Source organism: Sceloporus occidentalis, unplaced genomic scaffold (genome assembly GCF_023333645.1).
Source record: "Sceloporus occidentalis isolate IW3139 unplaced genomic scaffold, rSceOcc1.0.p SCAF_4, whole genome shotgun sequence".
NCBI classification, from domain to species: Eukaryota; Metazoa; Chordata; class Lepidosauria; order Squamata; family Phrynosomatidae; genus Sceloporus; species Sceloporus occidentalis.
The window spans coordinates 140,383,734-140,398,961 of NW_028316984.1; the positions used below are offsets into that span (position 1 = coordinate 140,383,734).

At 38.7% G+C, this 15,228-nt stretch overlaps 1 protein-coding gene across 1 annotated transcript; it reads right to left on the reverse strand.

Moving 5' to 3' along the window:
* Positions 1-2,212: 2,212 nt before the first annotated feature.
* LOC149314716 (disintegrin and metalloproteinase domain-containing protein 20-like) lies at positions 2,213-5,775 on the reverse strand. Its single transcript, XM_089521786.1, has one exon. The coding sequence runs from the start codon at positions 5,694-5,696 to the stop codon at positions 3,507-3,509; it is 2,190 nt and encodes a 729-aa protein (XP_089377912.1). The 5' UTR covers positions 5,697-5,775; the 3' UTR covers positions 2,213-3,506.
* Positions 5,776-15,228: the final 9,453 nt, after the last annotated feature.

The window sequence follows — 15,228 nt, forward strand, 5'->3', positions numbered from 1 at the left end:
AATGAATGGATAACATACAAGGATTTGATATACATTAAAGAGGATAGAGAAATAGGAATTAAAACAAGAGAAGCATTAATAGAGGAAGGAAAGAATGTAAACTGGTTTAGCTATTTTCAGATAAAAGAAAGGTTTCAAAAGGATAAAAAGACAGTAGGTATAGAAACAAAACTTTCAGAGCTAGATAAATTGTTATACGAAAACGAAGACAAGAAGATAACTAAATACTATAACTTTCTAAAACAAAGAGAACAAGAGAAGGAACCAGTTAAGCAGTATATGGTGAACTGGGCAAGGGATCTTGGAAGAGCAATTCTGTTAGAAGCTTGGGAAAAGGCATGGAAGAGAACAAATGCTTTTACAAAATGCTTAGAATATAAAGAAAATTTTGTTAAAATTAGTCATAGATGGTACTATACCCCGGCAAGACTTAAAAAGATGTTCAAGCTTGATAATGATATATGCTGGAGATGTCAAAAAGAAAAAGGGTCTATGAAACATATGTGGTGGTGCTGTGAAAAAGTTAAAAGCTTTTGGGATAAAATACATACCATAATTCAACAAGTTTTCAATATTAGTTATAAGAAAAAACCTGAAATATACTTACTTAACATGACACACTTTATTAACAGGGAGGATGAAAAGAAACATTGGAAAATAATCTTATATCTAATAACATTAGCAAGGTTAACTATTGCAAAACATTGGAAAGATACAAAGGAAGTACAAATAGAGGAATGGTTATTAAAATTAAATAATGTTAGACAACTGGATTTGATATCATATGGAATTCAAGAGGAAAGAAAAGAAAAAATGCAAAAGGAATGGGGAAAATTAATGCTGTTTTTGCAAAAAAGATGGGGCTTGGAGGATAGACTGGTCGAATGGTTATTTTGAATATTGGGATATGAAAATAAATGTATATCAAAGATATGGAAAAGCAGTATTTGCGACCAGTGTGAGTAAGTAACTGCCGCTTCCACTTTTTTTTTTTTTTTTGCAAAGTTGCAACTGTTAAAACATGTTGGGAGAATGTTAAAAATTATTGCAACAATGTTCCTTTTTTTTTCTAATGTAAATATAAATGTATAAGGATCTTGAGGGTTGCACAGGAATGGAAGCAAGAGTGTATGAAATAATTTGAGAAATATATAAAGAAGACAAAAAAAGCTAGGAGGTCAAATGAAATAAATATGTAGTTTAAATAATAATATGAACAGGTCAGAAATGTAAATAATTTGGTTACATGTATGAATAAGTTTGTATTGATTTTGGAGAATTTAAATTCAATAAAATATATGATATGTAAAAAAAATAAAAAAAGATTGTATGTACAGTGCTGTGTAAATTTACAGTGCTATATAAATAAAGCTTAATAACAACAACAACAACAATGGAGCAAACAATGCCCCCCTCCTCGGTTGCCCTGAAAGTGAAAGGACCACCGAAAGGAAATGGGAGAAAATTGCAGCGCCGTATCATGAGAAATTTGCAACCCGGAGGGGGTTTGCGGTGGCGTATCAGAGCAGAAGCAAATTTGCATTCCACACCAGACCAATTCGGAGTGAAATTGAAGGAAGCTTGGAAGCGAATACTGTGAATTCACTTTGTTTTTCCAAATTCATCAAAATGAGGAGTCACTTTGGAATCACTGCGGAAGCGCCACGGAAGAAGAGCCCATAGAAAGGAATTGCGTCTGATAACACATTCACATTATGACGTTAATTCGCATAGTTGGACCTGCAGTCACGTCAGATCAGAGCTGCAAAAACCTCCAAAAACCTCAGTGCGATAAATGCCTAAATGTTGCATGTATAACCTCAAGAAAATACTTGATGGCAGAATGCTTCTGAACATCTCTTCCAATATACTCATTCTGTCTCCTCACCTACTTTTTGTTATGGACCACCCAAGTCAGTATTCTGTGGCCACTGCACATGTCCAGACATTATTGAGTTGTTCTTTGGTGGCTCCCCCACTTCACTCCCCCCTCCACCCGATGTTTTTAAAAATTATTACTTTGCAAACTTTGAGGCTTCTCTAACACAGTTGATGCCTCTGTCTCATGCAAATGAATTTTCACTACAAAGAATACAGAGGATGTAAATGAAAGAATTATACATATTCTCCAGATGCAGATACAAGAAAAAGGAATTAATAAACCACCCTTCCATAAGGATTTATTTGTAAAGAATTATTCACCATGGGAAGATACATCATCTACATAAATGGATTCTGAAGTAATTTTACATGAATACTGGATGGTACATTTCAGACTGTGTGTGTATGTGTTAAGGTGACAATGCAGAAATACACAAAACGTTTTTACTTCTGCCTTCTTCAGCTGCTTTGAATTAAAACAAACTCTTTCCAATGTGGCAGAGAATGCAGAATGTGGAATATTCCAAGATGTTAGGTGTTATCTTCTAAATCAGGGTGAGGGAAGTGTGGCCCTGTAGATGTCGTTGGACTTCACCTTCCATCAAACCTACTCAGTGTAACCAGTGGTAATGAATGTTGGGAGCCCAGACCAACAGCACTGAGAGGGTCACTTTGCCCACATCAGATCCTGGCTGAGACCTTGAGGTGATCTATAAATCCAAATGTTCTTCTGTCTTTCTAATGTCCTTATAACATGATACAAGCCTAGAAGGTAACACCTAATTGCATCCATCTCTGCATACCCAGTTTCTGCATTCTACACATGCTAACTTGTGTGTAGCTTAATTACATTTTGAGGAGTTAAAAAAAGTTGAAACTGAAATGCCATAATATTATAATATTTCTGTTTGTATAGTCACTATAATCTTTCCCTCTGTGTGTGTGTGTGGGGGGGGGTAACTGAATGCCTCCTTCTAGGAACCAGAACAAACATCTCTGAAATGCTATTTCAGGTTTTTATAGGTGTGTGTGTGTGTGTGTGTGTGAGAGAGAGAGAGAGAGAGAGAGAGAGATTTATACTTTGCTTTCCATTTGTCAGTTTTATGCTAGTACTCATGTAGATTGCTTTATATTGCATCATCATTATATTTTTTAACCACTTTTATCAGGGTCATTTTGAAATAGCTGTTTATTTCATTACAATAATGTTTTACTTCCCTGGCATCAAGCGATTTGGCTGTGACTTTCTTGTCAGACAGACAGTGTAATATGAATCTCAGTTATTAAATAACATCTGTACTAATGCTGGCAATGTGAATGTCTGTCCTCCTATCTGAAAATATTAGTTTTGCTTGAAATATGTAATCTTCTTTTTCAGAAGATAATTTTCTCATATTCTAATAATGGGGGAGGTTTCTTTGTGATAAAGTATTGAGGCAATCTCAACTTCCTATACATAGCAAAAAACTTCTTTCCTGTAGATAAGTGCAAGATTTTACTATGAGACAAATCCAATCGAAAACAGTATTTAAAAAGAATGGAAATCTTGCACATACAGTAGATGTTTTCATCTATTAGTAAGTGCTATTTCATCTTGTATTCCTTTTGAAAACATTGTGTATTTTTCAGTTCTGTAATCTACCGCTGTTTCCTTCCAGTGCTGAGTCTGCTGAACTGACAATTGAATTCAATCTTCTGAACTGATATCTCAACATAGTCCTGAAATACACACCCAATAAAACAGTTGCTGTGAGGACAATAAGTGTTCCTATAATAGTCCCTGCAATGACAACACTCCTATCTTGTGAAGTGGGTCCACTGTCAATGCTGCCACCAAAGCCCTTACCTATACAGTATGGAGGACTCCAGCCATAATCACAGTGACAATGTTTGCGGTTGTTGCATATTCCCCGATTGTGGCATTTTCTTATATCACAGTCATAGTTCAAGGTGGATATGTTTTTGCATTGTCTGTCAATACACAGCATGTTAGTGCCACAACCAGTGCCATCTCTCACTCTTCCCATATCAACTCGTCCCACTTCACGGTGGTAGTCTGTACCCCAACACTGACTGCTGCCAATGCATGTTTGAATTATAGTGCTGTCTTCTTCCAGAGTAGGTAATTTCTGCACATTGTCACACTGAATTCGACCACACAGAAAGTGGTTAGTCTTACATTTCTTGTAAGTTCCGTGCTTAACACCACAGTTGCCAAAGCGATCACCCTGTACATTAATTATTCTGAAACAGTCCTCTGAAGCAACTGTGGCTTTCTTGCCAAAGAGCATTTTGCATTGTTCATTGTGACTAGCACAGGTCCCATGATAACAGTGTGCATCATCATTGCATGAAGCACCATCTTGTATGTAGACATCTTCAGGACACCACTCTGAAGTCCCATTGCAATACTCAGGAAGATCGCAGGCATTAACCCTTTCTCTGCAGACAGTACCAGCTGGACGATACTGACAGTTGGCACAGCACTGTCCAATACTACAAACAACACCAGAATGAAATTTACAATTAGACTGGCAACATGGATCCAACTGACATTGGACTTCTGAGCCACAGTCACATTGCTCTCCTTTTTCCACTATTTTGTTGCCACAGTATTTGAATCTGAATTTGTTACCAGGATCTGTAGGAATTAATAAGCAATGAGCATTCCTATGTTTGAAATAATCAATATAACTACAGTTGCTAAACTGGCCAACATCCTCTGGAAATGCAGCCATAATGCAGGATTTTTGCTCGCATGTACAGTGTTCTCCATCATGGTTCATGCCAAGATTATGTCCTAATTCATGTGCAAACAGAACAGAAAAAAAGGACACACTGTAGTCAATGTATACTTCGACAGCAGATGCCCATTGGGAATTACAGATAGTTCCTGTAAATGCCAAACCAGCTGTCTGTCCATAAAATTTATATACAATTAAATGAGCAGCATCATTTGGTAGATGTTTATTTAGTGTCTTTCTTCTCCATATGTTAAAATTATCTAGCAATGAACTCAGTTCATTGGGAATCACTATAAGGTTCTTTTCTGACCAGATCTCCAGTCCAATTACTGATATAACAATACCGAGTGGTTTATAAAATGTATTTGCTGTATGGACAATCTCTAGAATTTGTAAACTTGTTAAAGTTTGATTTCTGTCAAACTTTATATAACGTTGATGTTCTACCACAATTGCGATATCTGCATATCTGGTGTGAGCCCACCAGTGTTCTCCTACAGAACCTCTGATTGCTAAGACCTCTTTATTTGGAGCCATGGCCTCTTGATGACGTTGCTCTTCTTCTGTGAGCCCACACATCATATGACTGTCACCTTCTTTCTTTTCCAGCCGATACACTACATGCTGAAAGGCAAGAGATGCCTGGACAGGTTCGATTTCATAGGTCTCATTTTGTAAACGAAACAGACCTCTGAGTCCTCCTAAGCAAGTGCTGAGAGTCACCAAAGAATGAGGATCACCCTGTATGAAACCATTGTAGAAACAGTCATTCCTGATAAATGGGTAGTCCACTTGGAGTTTCCCCTTCTTACTATATGTCAAGACAGGAAAGTGTTTAGGGACAAAGTTCCTCTTCTGCCTGAGATGCATTACATGACTCTTTCCTTCAATTTGCAACAGGTAGTTGACATCCTTGGAGTCTTGTTGTCCATGTCTGGGGGTCAGTTTCTTTGGGATAGTCACCTTATAAGAAGCGTATCTAAAACCGAGAGGTAGGTTATGACTGGAAGACTCACTGAAGACACTCCATACGATCATCATCACCATCAGCTGAACACAATTAATAGTCATTTTCTTTGTCAGAAGAAAGAATCCTCCAGGTGACCTTTATCTTCCTTCTGGCTGGGATAGCTCTGTAAAGGCCAGAAACAAAATGGGAGTGAGGCTGTTGGTGAGATGGAGGAGAATTCTGTCTGTATCAACTGTCAGTGCAGTTACCTTTGGAATGTGGTTGGTTCTTGGTGAGTCAGCAATGGAACAGAAATGACCAGGGAGAATGGCATAGGTACAGCAGAAAGGAAAAAGGTGGCTGGCTGAATCAACATCAGGAAGAAGGCCCAGATTGTTTTAGCTCCTGATGGCTATCTTGATTTAACCCCACTTTCCCATCCCCAAGCTACCTGAAAACTGGCTCAGGGGACAAGAGGTGTCTCAGCCTTCAGGAGCAATCTTTAGAGCAGTGGTTCCCAACCTGTGGGTTGGGACCCCTTTGGGGGTCGAATGACCCTTTAATGGGGGTCGCCTAAGACCATTGGAAAACACCTATTTAATTACAGTTATGAAGTAGCAACAAAAATAATTTCATGGGTTTGGGTCACCACAACATGAGGAACTGTATTAAAGGGTCGCAGCATTAGGAAGGTTGGGAACCACTGCTTTAGAGATTATAGGATTAGCTGTAAGGGAGAAAGGCAATCCCATCTCCTCTTCCCCTTGATTGAAGCAATTACATCAGTAGAAGCAACTTACTGGGTTCTAGATAGTATTATTATCCAATTTGGTTTTATAATTTCATTTGTTCTTTTGTTCTTCCCACCAATAAAAAGGTCAATAAAGTAGATTACTGGGTTCTAGTATTATGGGAAAGGTAAAATAACATCTCCCAAGCCACATTTTCTATACCATGAGTAATTTTATGCACATTTCTTCTTACTTTTATATAATCTAAAGAGCTCTAAATGTTGTTGTTTTCTCCCAAGGAAGTTTCTACAGCCCATTGATTACTTTGGTTGCCTTTACTGTTTCTAGTTCCATAATATCCTTTTTCAGGGGTGGATAATATCTCAGATGCATACAAAGTACAATCATCCCTCTGTATTCATGGGGATTGGGGTGAAGGACCCTTGCGAATGTGACCCCCCCCCCCCAGTTACAGAGCTGCAGGGAGGGGTTGGAGAGAAGTGTGCACACTTGCATCTCTTTCCTCTCCTTGTCACCCTGTAGCCGGTTCAGCTGGACTAATTACAGAGCAGGATGGAGGGGAGGGGGAGTGCGCATGCACATGGCTGCCTTGATCTTGTGAATGATCAAAACTGTGAATGCCAAAGCCATGAATACAGGAGGACGACTCTATTCCAACTATAGTCACACCATAGATTTCTGTAGGGGCAGTAAATATTATTAATGCATCTCTCAGGGAAGGGGACTTTCCATCTTGCTTAAAAGAAACAGTGATTAAATCACTTCTGAAAAACCCTTTCACTAATAATCATAAACAAGTTTCTAATCTTTTTTAGGCAAGGAGATCAAAAGGGCAGTTGCCTTCCAACTCCAGGTGGTTTTGGACAACTCACCCTTCCCTGACCCATTTCAGAACAGCTTCAGAACAGGATATGGAGTTGAGACTGCTATGGTCGCCTTAGTGGATGATCTCCATCTTAGCACTGACATCAGGTGCTTTAGACCTTTCAGTGGCATTCAGTACCATCAGCCGTGGTATCCTTATGGGGATGGGAATCAGAGGCACTGTGTTGCAGGGGTTCTGGTCTTACCTCTCACGCAGGTTCAGATGGTGGTGCTTGAGGATAGGTCCCCTTCAAAAAAGGAGTTGTTATACAGAATCATAGAATCAGAGTCACAGGGCCATAGAGTCTCTTTCTTTGGAGGTTTTAAACAGAGGCTGGATTGCCATCTGTTGGGAGTGCTTTGATTATGTAAGAGGTCATCCAGAAGCATAGGGCAGGCTGCTATCAATGATGACACCCAAATGATGACAATGATAACACCCAAATATATTTTTCCATACCTTTCAAAACATCCTTAACTAAAGATAGTGTGTCTCATCTGAATGAATGCCTGGAGGAAGTAATGGGCTGGATGAAGTAAAACAAATTGAATCTGAATCCAGATAAAACAGAGATGATAACTATTAAAGTCTTAATCTGGGGTTGGAGATGTGTCAATCAGTTCTGGCTGGGGTTACACTCCACCTAAAAGACTGTGTTCACAACTTGAGAGTGCTCCTGGATCTGTCTCTCCAAATGACCATACCAAACAAGAAGGGACGTAGCCAAGTGGGGGTCTGGGGGGTCTGGACCCCCCCTTCTGTTAGATACAATAAATGGTGCGTGCCAGTGCGATGCTGTGCCCAAGCTCCATTATAATGGTGGCACTTAGTCTGGACCCTCCCCCCCTTGCCAAAATTCTGGCTACGTCCCTGAAACAGGTATACTATAATGTAGGTTATTAAATTTATGATGTTAGAAAGCAATACAGTGTTTTTTAAGAATATGTTAATTCCCCTTTGTGGTAGAGCTTCCAAATTCCTGCTTGCTGGACTTCCCACACAGACAATAATTAATGTGTATAATAAAAGGACTGAGAGTACTAGGACTCGAGACCCTAGGAAATTCTAGACTCCGTTTCATCTGTGAGTTCTTTAGCTATATCCTTGTCGAAATATAAACATTTATACATGTGCATCACATTAATACCTCTTTCCTGTCCGGATTGGGCTGCGGCAACCTTACCAAAAATGGAATGAAGGTTTTATGTATGTGGCTGCTGAATTTAATGTGAGGATGGATGTTATTAATCCATTTCATAAAAGGCTCAATGGAAAGGGGATTGGAATATAAGATGAAATTGTCATCAATGTATCTAGAGTAAAACAATATTTGGCTTCTGTATGTATTAGTGCCAGAATTGAGAATAAATTTATTTTCAGATCCAACAGTAAACAATACACATCTGTACAAAAATAACTACAAAAATTATGGAACCAAATTAAGAATAATCTAGAAAATTGGGGGGGGGGGCGAGAGAATTAAAAATATCACGGTTAGGCAGAATAGCATGTATCAAAATGAATATCATGCCAAAAATTTGATTTCTATTTCAAACTGTACCAATAATAGAAAAAGAAAAAACAATTCAAGAATTGAAAACAGAATTAACAAACTTTTTATGACTAGCGAAAAAGACGAGCCTGAAGAAAGAGAGCCCTTCCTCCATGATAACTGTCATCCTTCGGGCTTTGAGGGAGTGAACAGGCAGGCCCAGCTCCATCAGAGCTAGCCTGAAGAAGAAGAGCCCTCCCTCCGGTCCATCTGCCTTGGTCCAGGCCTCAGAGGGAGAGAAGAACCACTAGACTTCATCCCCTTTTCCACCACCATTCCCTTCTCCTTTTGTGTCATGTCTTTTAGATTGTAAGCCTGAGGGCAGGGAACCGTCTAATTAAAAATAATAATTGAAAGCCGCTCTGGTAGCCTTTAGGGCTGAAGGGTGGGGTATAAATACAATAAATAAATAAATAAATAAATAAATAAATAAATGTTGGACATTAACCACAGAGTTACACTGGAGGACCTAGAGATTCCTAGATAGATGTCCTCTCAGGTAAAAACATGGTGTTTTTGTTATTTGCATTTTTTCCCATATTCACAGGGGTCTTGTGCCCCTAACCCTAGCAAATATGGAGGGACAAGTGTAGTTGGTGGCACTATTTTATTATTACAACAGGCATTTATTCACCTCCTTTTGGGGACCCAGTTACAAGCCATTCTACATTGTGCTAATGTAACCTTACTGCTTTATCATACTAGGGGGCAAATGGGATTTAAACAAGAGTTAAACTAGAGAAAACCAGGAAATGCCTGATGTTTATCACACAACATTTTCTGATTTTCTCTAGTTTAACTCTCATTTAAATCCTGTTTGCCCCCTAGTGTGATAAAGCAGCTAATGGTGTAGGCATCTTGATGTAAGTAGTCTGCATGTTAAACTGTTATTGTAACTGTGCATTATGTTTATATTATTAATGTGCTGTACATGTACAAATGTTTATATTTTGACAAGGACGTAGCTGAAGAAATCACAGATGAAACGGAGTCTAGAAATTCTTAGGGTTTCAAGTCCTGCTACCCTCAGTCCTTGAATTATACACATTAATTATTGTCTGTGTGGGAAGTCCCAGAGCAAAATGGTGTCCCTTATATAAAATGGAAAATAAAGGCTTGCTATTTTGAATTTTTAAAAATATTTTCAAGCGTGGATGCTTGAATCCATTGATAAAAATCCATGGATAAGGCAGTATTAAAGACTTATCTATTCCAGCAGGCCCACACAGCCAGTTTTAAATAGTGACTTTTAAATTGGGATATTTTGATTTTATGCTAGATAATTTTAATGTGCCCGATGTTTATGGGTTTTAACTTAATGTGTTTAAATGGTTGCAGGTATTTTAATCTATGAAGTATCCCACCTCAAGCTTTGGGGAGAGGTGAGTAAGAATTTATTATTATTATTATTATTATTGTTATTGTTATTGTTATTACAGTAATGCTAACTTTATTTTTCAGTTCCCTTTCTACTTATGTACAATATAGGATTTTTTCTCATCAGCTACAAACTTCATCAAGGTGTCCACAACACCACAATCTCTTTCTTCAGATGAATCCACACTGCAGAACTGTAGAAGTTTTACATCACTTTAACTGCCATGACTCTATGCTACAGAATCTTGTGATTTGTAGTTTGGTGAGGCACCAGAGCTCTCTGACAGACCAGACTGTATACCTCACCAAACCACAGATCCCAGGATTCTATAGGATAGATTCATGGCAATTAATGTAGTATCAATCTGCTTTAATTCTGCAGTGTGGCTACACCCTTAGTCAAGCCAGTTCAGATATCGTCCATGTATATGTGGAGTTGAGATTTTTTGTTCCAGTGTGCATCAAATTATATTGGTGAGCATTCAACTTCTGTTAAACGTAAGAGTGTGGGAGTATGTTTGTGTTGTGGGATCTCTAGGAAGCCAAGGGCTGGGCCAGAAGCTAAGATATCAGCAACAGAGTTGGAATCCGCAGTGCAGAAATATATAGTTTGCACTTCTGTAACTGCCCTGACTCAATGCTAAGGAATTCTGGGAACTGTAGTTTTGAGAGACATTTAGCCTTCTCTGTCAGAGAGCTCTGGTGCCAAAACAAACTACAAATCCCAGAATTCAAGAGCACTGAGCCACGGCAGTTAAAGTGGTGTAAAAGTAGATTATTTCTGCAGTGTAGATGAAGCCAGAGAGAGAGAGAGAGAGAGATTAAATTTGCAGTGCACTCTTTAAGCCAGTGGTTCGTAACCTCTTCTTTACCATGGACCCCTCTTAAATATCTCTTGTTGCTACAGACTACTAGATCAGGATTTTAAACCCCTTGACCTTAAGGCAACTCTATGAATGAGACACCACCAGGTCAAAACACGCTGCAATCATCCAGTTTGAGACCACTTTAACTGCCCTGGCTCAGTGCTAGGGAATCCTGGGAATTGTAGTTTGTGGTGGCACCAGAGCTCTCTGAAAGAAAGGGTTAAATGTCTCACAAAACTACAGTTCCTAGAATTACCTAGCATTATGTCAGGGCTGTTAAGCGGTCTCAAACTGGATTATTTCTGCAGTGTGTTTTGGATATATTTACACTGCAGGATCTTGTCTAGTTTCTTCACAGCTGTCCTTCAAAGTCATAGGAGATTATCACATGTGAAAAAGGACAGAAGCAAAGTGGATAGCTCCTGTCCTTGTCACACAATCGCATGAAAATTACCAGACAACTGAAGTTTCTGTTAATGAAAAGTGAAGGGACATTTCTACTTAATTGATGGAATGATGGATAAACATGATGTGTGATGATCTTCATGCAATCATGCAATAGGATGGGATAAAAGATGGGAGTGATCCACTTTGCTCCTCTCCTTTTTTCATGTGTGATAATCTCCATAGTCTTCTGATTTTTTTGACTGCACTCTCCTCTCTGATTAATGATTGAGCCAAGGGATGGAAGACTTGAACTATTTCAATGTCTTTATTGTTTACTTTAAAGTTATGTAAATCATCTTTGGTAATTTAACATCATATATTCATTTAAACGTGTTCATCAAGGGTCTTCAAATTTGGAGAGAAGAGAGAAATAAGTAATGCACATACTCCTGCATTTCACTTACAAGACTTGTTATACCAGATTTAATAGCTAAATTTTTTATTCTCACTCAGTTGTCACTAAAAGCCTCTCTGATGTATCTTCACTGCTCTCTGTATGTCAGCAGTAATGTCAAGTGGCATGAGAAGTTGGGACTTTGCTTGCTGGACGTGCATATGAGGTAGAAATATCAAACTCGCTTCACATTCCTCCCCCCCGTGTGCTTCTTTGATAGAAGGGGGTGCTCCTGAAGGCAGAAGCACACACACATGAGCATGCACACATGCATACACACTGTTGTTGTTGTTGTGAACTGCCCTCAAATCAGCCTTAATTCATGGTGACCCTGTGGATGAGACATCTTCAAGACCCCCTATCCTCCACTGCTCTCTCTGCTTAAGTCCTGGAAATTCAGGCCCATAACCTCCCAGGTTGAGTCCAGCCATCTGGATTATGATCTTCCTCTCTTTCTACTGCTTTATATCTTTCTTAGCATTGTTGTTTTTTTATAATGCTTCATGCCTTCTCATGATGTTGCCAAAGTACAACAGCCTCAGTTTTGTCATTTTGGTTTTCAGGGTCAGTTCAGATTTGATCTGTTCCAGGACCCTTTTGTTTGTCTTTTTAGCTGCCCATGGTATCCTCACCACTCTTTTTCTAAGTATTAGATATACGTAATACACTCACTCACTCACTCACTCACTCACTCACTCACTGATATCCATTGTGCACTTTCCTCTGTTCTATCACTGTTGCTAATGCTGTGCCCATCTGCCAGCCTGCCTGCCTACCTATTGATGCCTCCTTTCACCTCCAACTCTGTACACTGGCAGACCCAAAGCACAAGACAGTTTTTTCACTCCAGTGAAATGAGTTGGATGGGAGGAAACGAAGGGAGTCAGAGAGCCACCAAGAGAGGATGCACACCTATCTGGGGTTTGGGGGACTTGTTTTGCCAAGGCATTGTTGGCATGAGGTGTTTTTTGGAGTTCTTGGAGAAACCAGAGAGGAAGTGGCCAAGGTGAGGAGGGCTAGAAAGGCAGAGGCGAGAGACGGAGATTGAGAGAGTGGAATGGCATAGTTGTGTTGTTGTTGCTTGGACTGGTGGGAGGGATGGAGCTCTCTCTCCTCCTCCTCCTCCTCCTCCTCCTCCTGTCTCTCTTTTTCACTCTCCGCTTTTCAGTGTGGAGTTGAGCCTAACAGGCATTAGCGAGGCAAAAGGAAGAGAGTTGGCCTTCTTGGACTCCCTGTGAGGATACTGCGGCACTCCGGGGAGTCCATGGATCATAGGTTAAGAACCACTGCTTAAGCAATTGAGTTTGTGAGCTGCTATGATAAGAAGTAAGACACCAGCATGTATACATTAACGTTTGTATTTCATATAAAGTGAATGTGTTTGTGTATAGATAGATAGATAGATAGATAGATAGATAGATAGATAGATAGATAGAGATTTTAAGTGCTGTCAATGTATGTATTAATCCCTCTGACTGGGCTAACCTATTTGTGTGGTCTTTATGTTATGTTTTATGTTTGGAACACAGCTGGAGTCTAGACTGTGATAAAATCCTGTTCATCTTTATTGGAAAACAAATGTCCTTGACACCAGTAGCAATTCTCAATAAACAGATAAATATTCTCAAGCTGCACAAGTGAGGTTAAATACAGCAATAGTGGGAAAGAGTTAGAAAATGAGAGTGGGAAAGACAAAGCTACACCAGATGATCCTTTAAAATTGACTTGGTTTAGTAGTATTATGAAATTTGAATGAGAATAGCTGTGCAATTTGCTGCTCTGCCTCAGATAGCAAATACTTCTTTGGGCATCATGAGATAAACAAAGAGAGAATCTGACCAAGAATCTTAAGTGCATGGGTTGGACTCATGTGCAGTGCAGACCGGCACTATCAGCAGTAGTTTTGTGTGCAGGAAGAAATTGTAGGATTGGGACACCTAACACCAGTGTTGGGTTAGTAAGCCAAAAGAAACCTGCAAACATAATTGGCTATAATTGCAGACATGGCATGATAGATTTTAGTTTAAAAAAACAAACAGAAGTGCAAGGAGTCTAGGAAGACAGCTGGAAGGAAGAGTTAGGAGCAGAGCAAGAGCAAGGCAATGACATGTACTTGAGGAGAAGTTGTTCAAGAGACCAGTGGACTCTTTTGAAATGTGGGGTTAGCCAACTTCTACTTCATGTAATTAATGCTCAGCTCTTGACTGGTGCCTGAGGCACAGAACCTTTTGCCAATAGTGGCTGTTTCCCTCTCCTTAAAGACTGGCTTTGTAATATCCAGGCAGCAAAAATCAATGGAACATGGCCTTCTGTTTTTGTTTTTTGTTTTTAAATTTTAAGTTGGGCCTTGTCCCTTTACTGACCATCCTATTAGATAGAGCATCTTAATTTTATTGTAAATATTTGATGGCAGACAAAATGCTATGCATGTAATTAGTAGCAACAAAATTCATATTGGTAGTAGTGAGAAAAGCAATTATTTTATATGGGAATATGAAGTAAGTATATGAATATGGTATTCATTTTCACTTATTTGTAAACACTTCTTGTATTGACAAATATAACATTTCTTTGACCAGTAAAAAATCATTTGAATGATATTTTAAATGATCTGAAATACTAGAGATTCCTTGGAAAACTTCCATTATTGGTGTGAGAGTGTCATAGGTTTTTTACCCCAGCTGATTATTTCACATGATGAAACAGTCGAATACATACTGATGAAGAGACATGTTGACAAAAATTAATGCAAAGTGATGATTGAAAATTTGATTCTTTTTCTGCACTGATGAGAACTGGACTGATGTTATACCCATATTGGATTGAAGATGTTTATATGTACTATATGTATTTTAATATTTGGGCTTCCAGTATTTAAGTTGTGCCTTTTACATTCTAACATATATAATTGGTATAATTACAGATAATTCTATGTTTTGTCCTTCAAATATTAATGTTTTCTATATCTTTTGATGCGTTCACATGAAAACACAAGAGTATCATAACTTTCTTTCTGACAGATATTGGGGGATTTGATTGCAATCCTGTATTGATGCAGAAAATATTAAATTGTGGTTGGTTACATACACAAATTCTGTTTATGTAGGTTTTAGGGGGGAAATCTGAGAACTGGGCTTTTGTATAGTGTATGTTTCAGGGATACATCCTCCCATGAGGTAAATGGATGGATTTTTTTATGAAGTATAGAATGGAGAGTCTCAATATATATTTGATTGGCCCAAGAATCTTATAAACCAATGAATCTAGAAAAAAATTTCATTAAAAAGACAGCTTTAAAAATAATACTCAATACTTGCACTCTCAAATGTATATCAGCAAAATATTGTCCATTATTTTCTGTGCATACATTTGACATACTGGGCATTAGTCACTACTTTTGT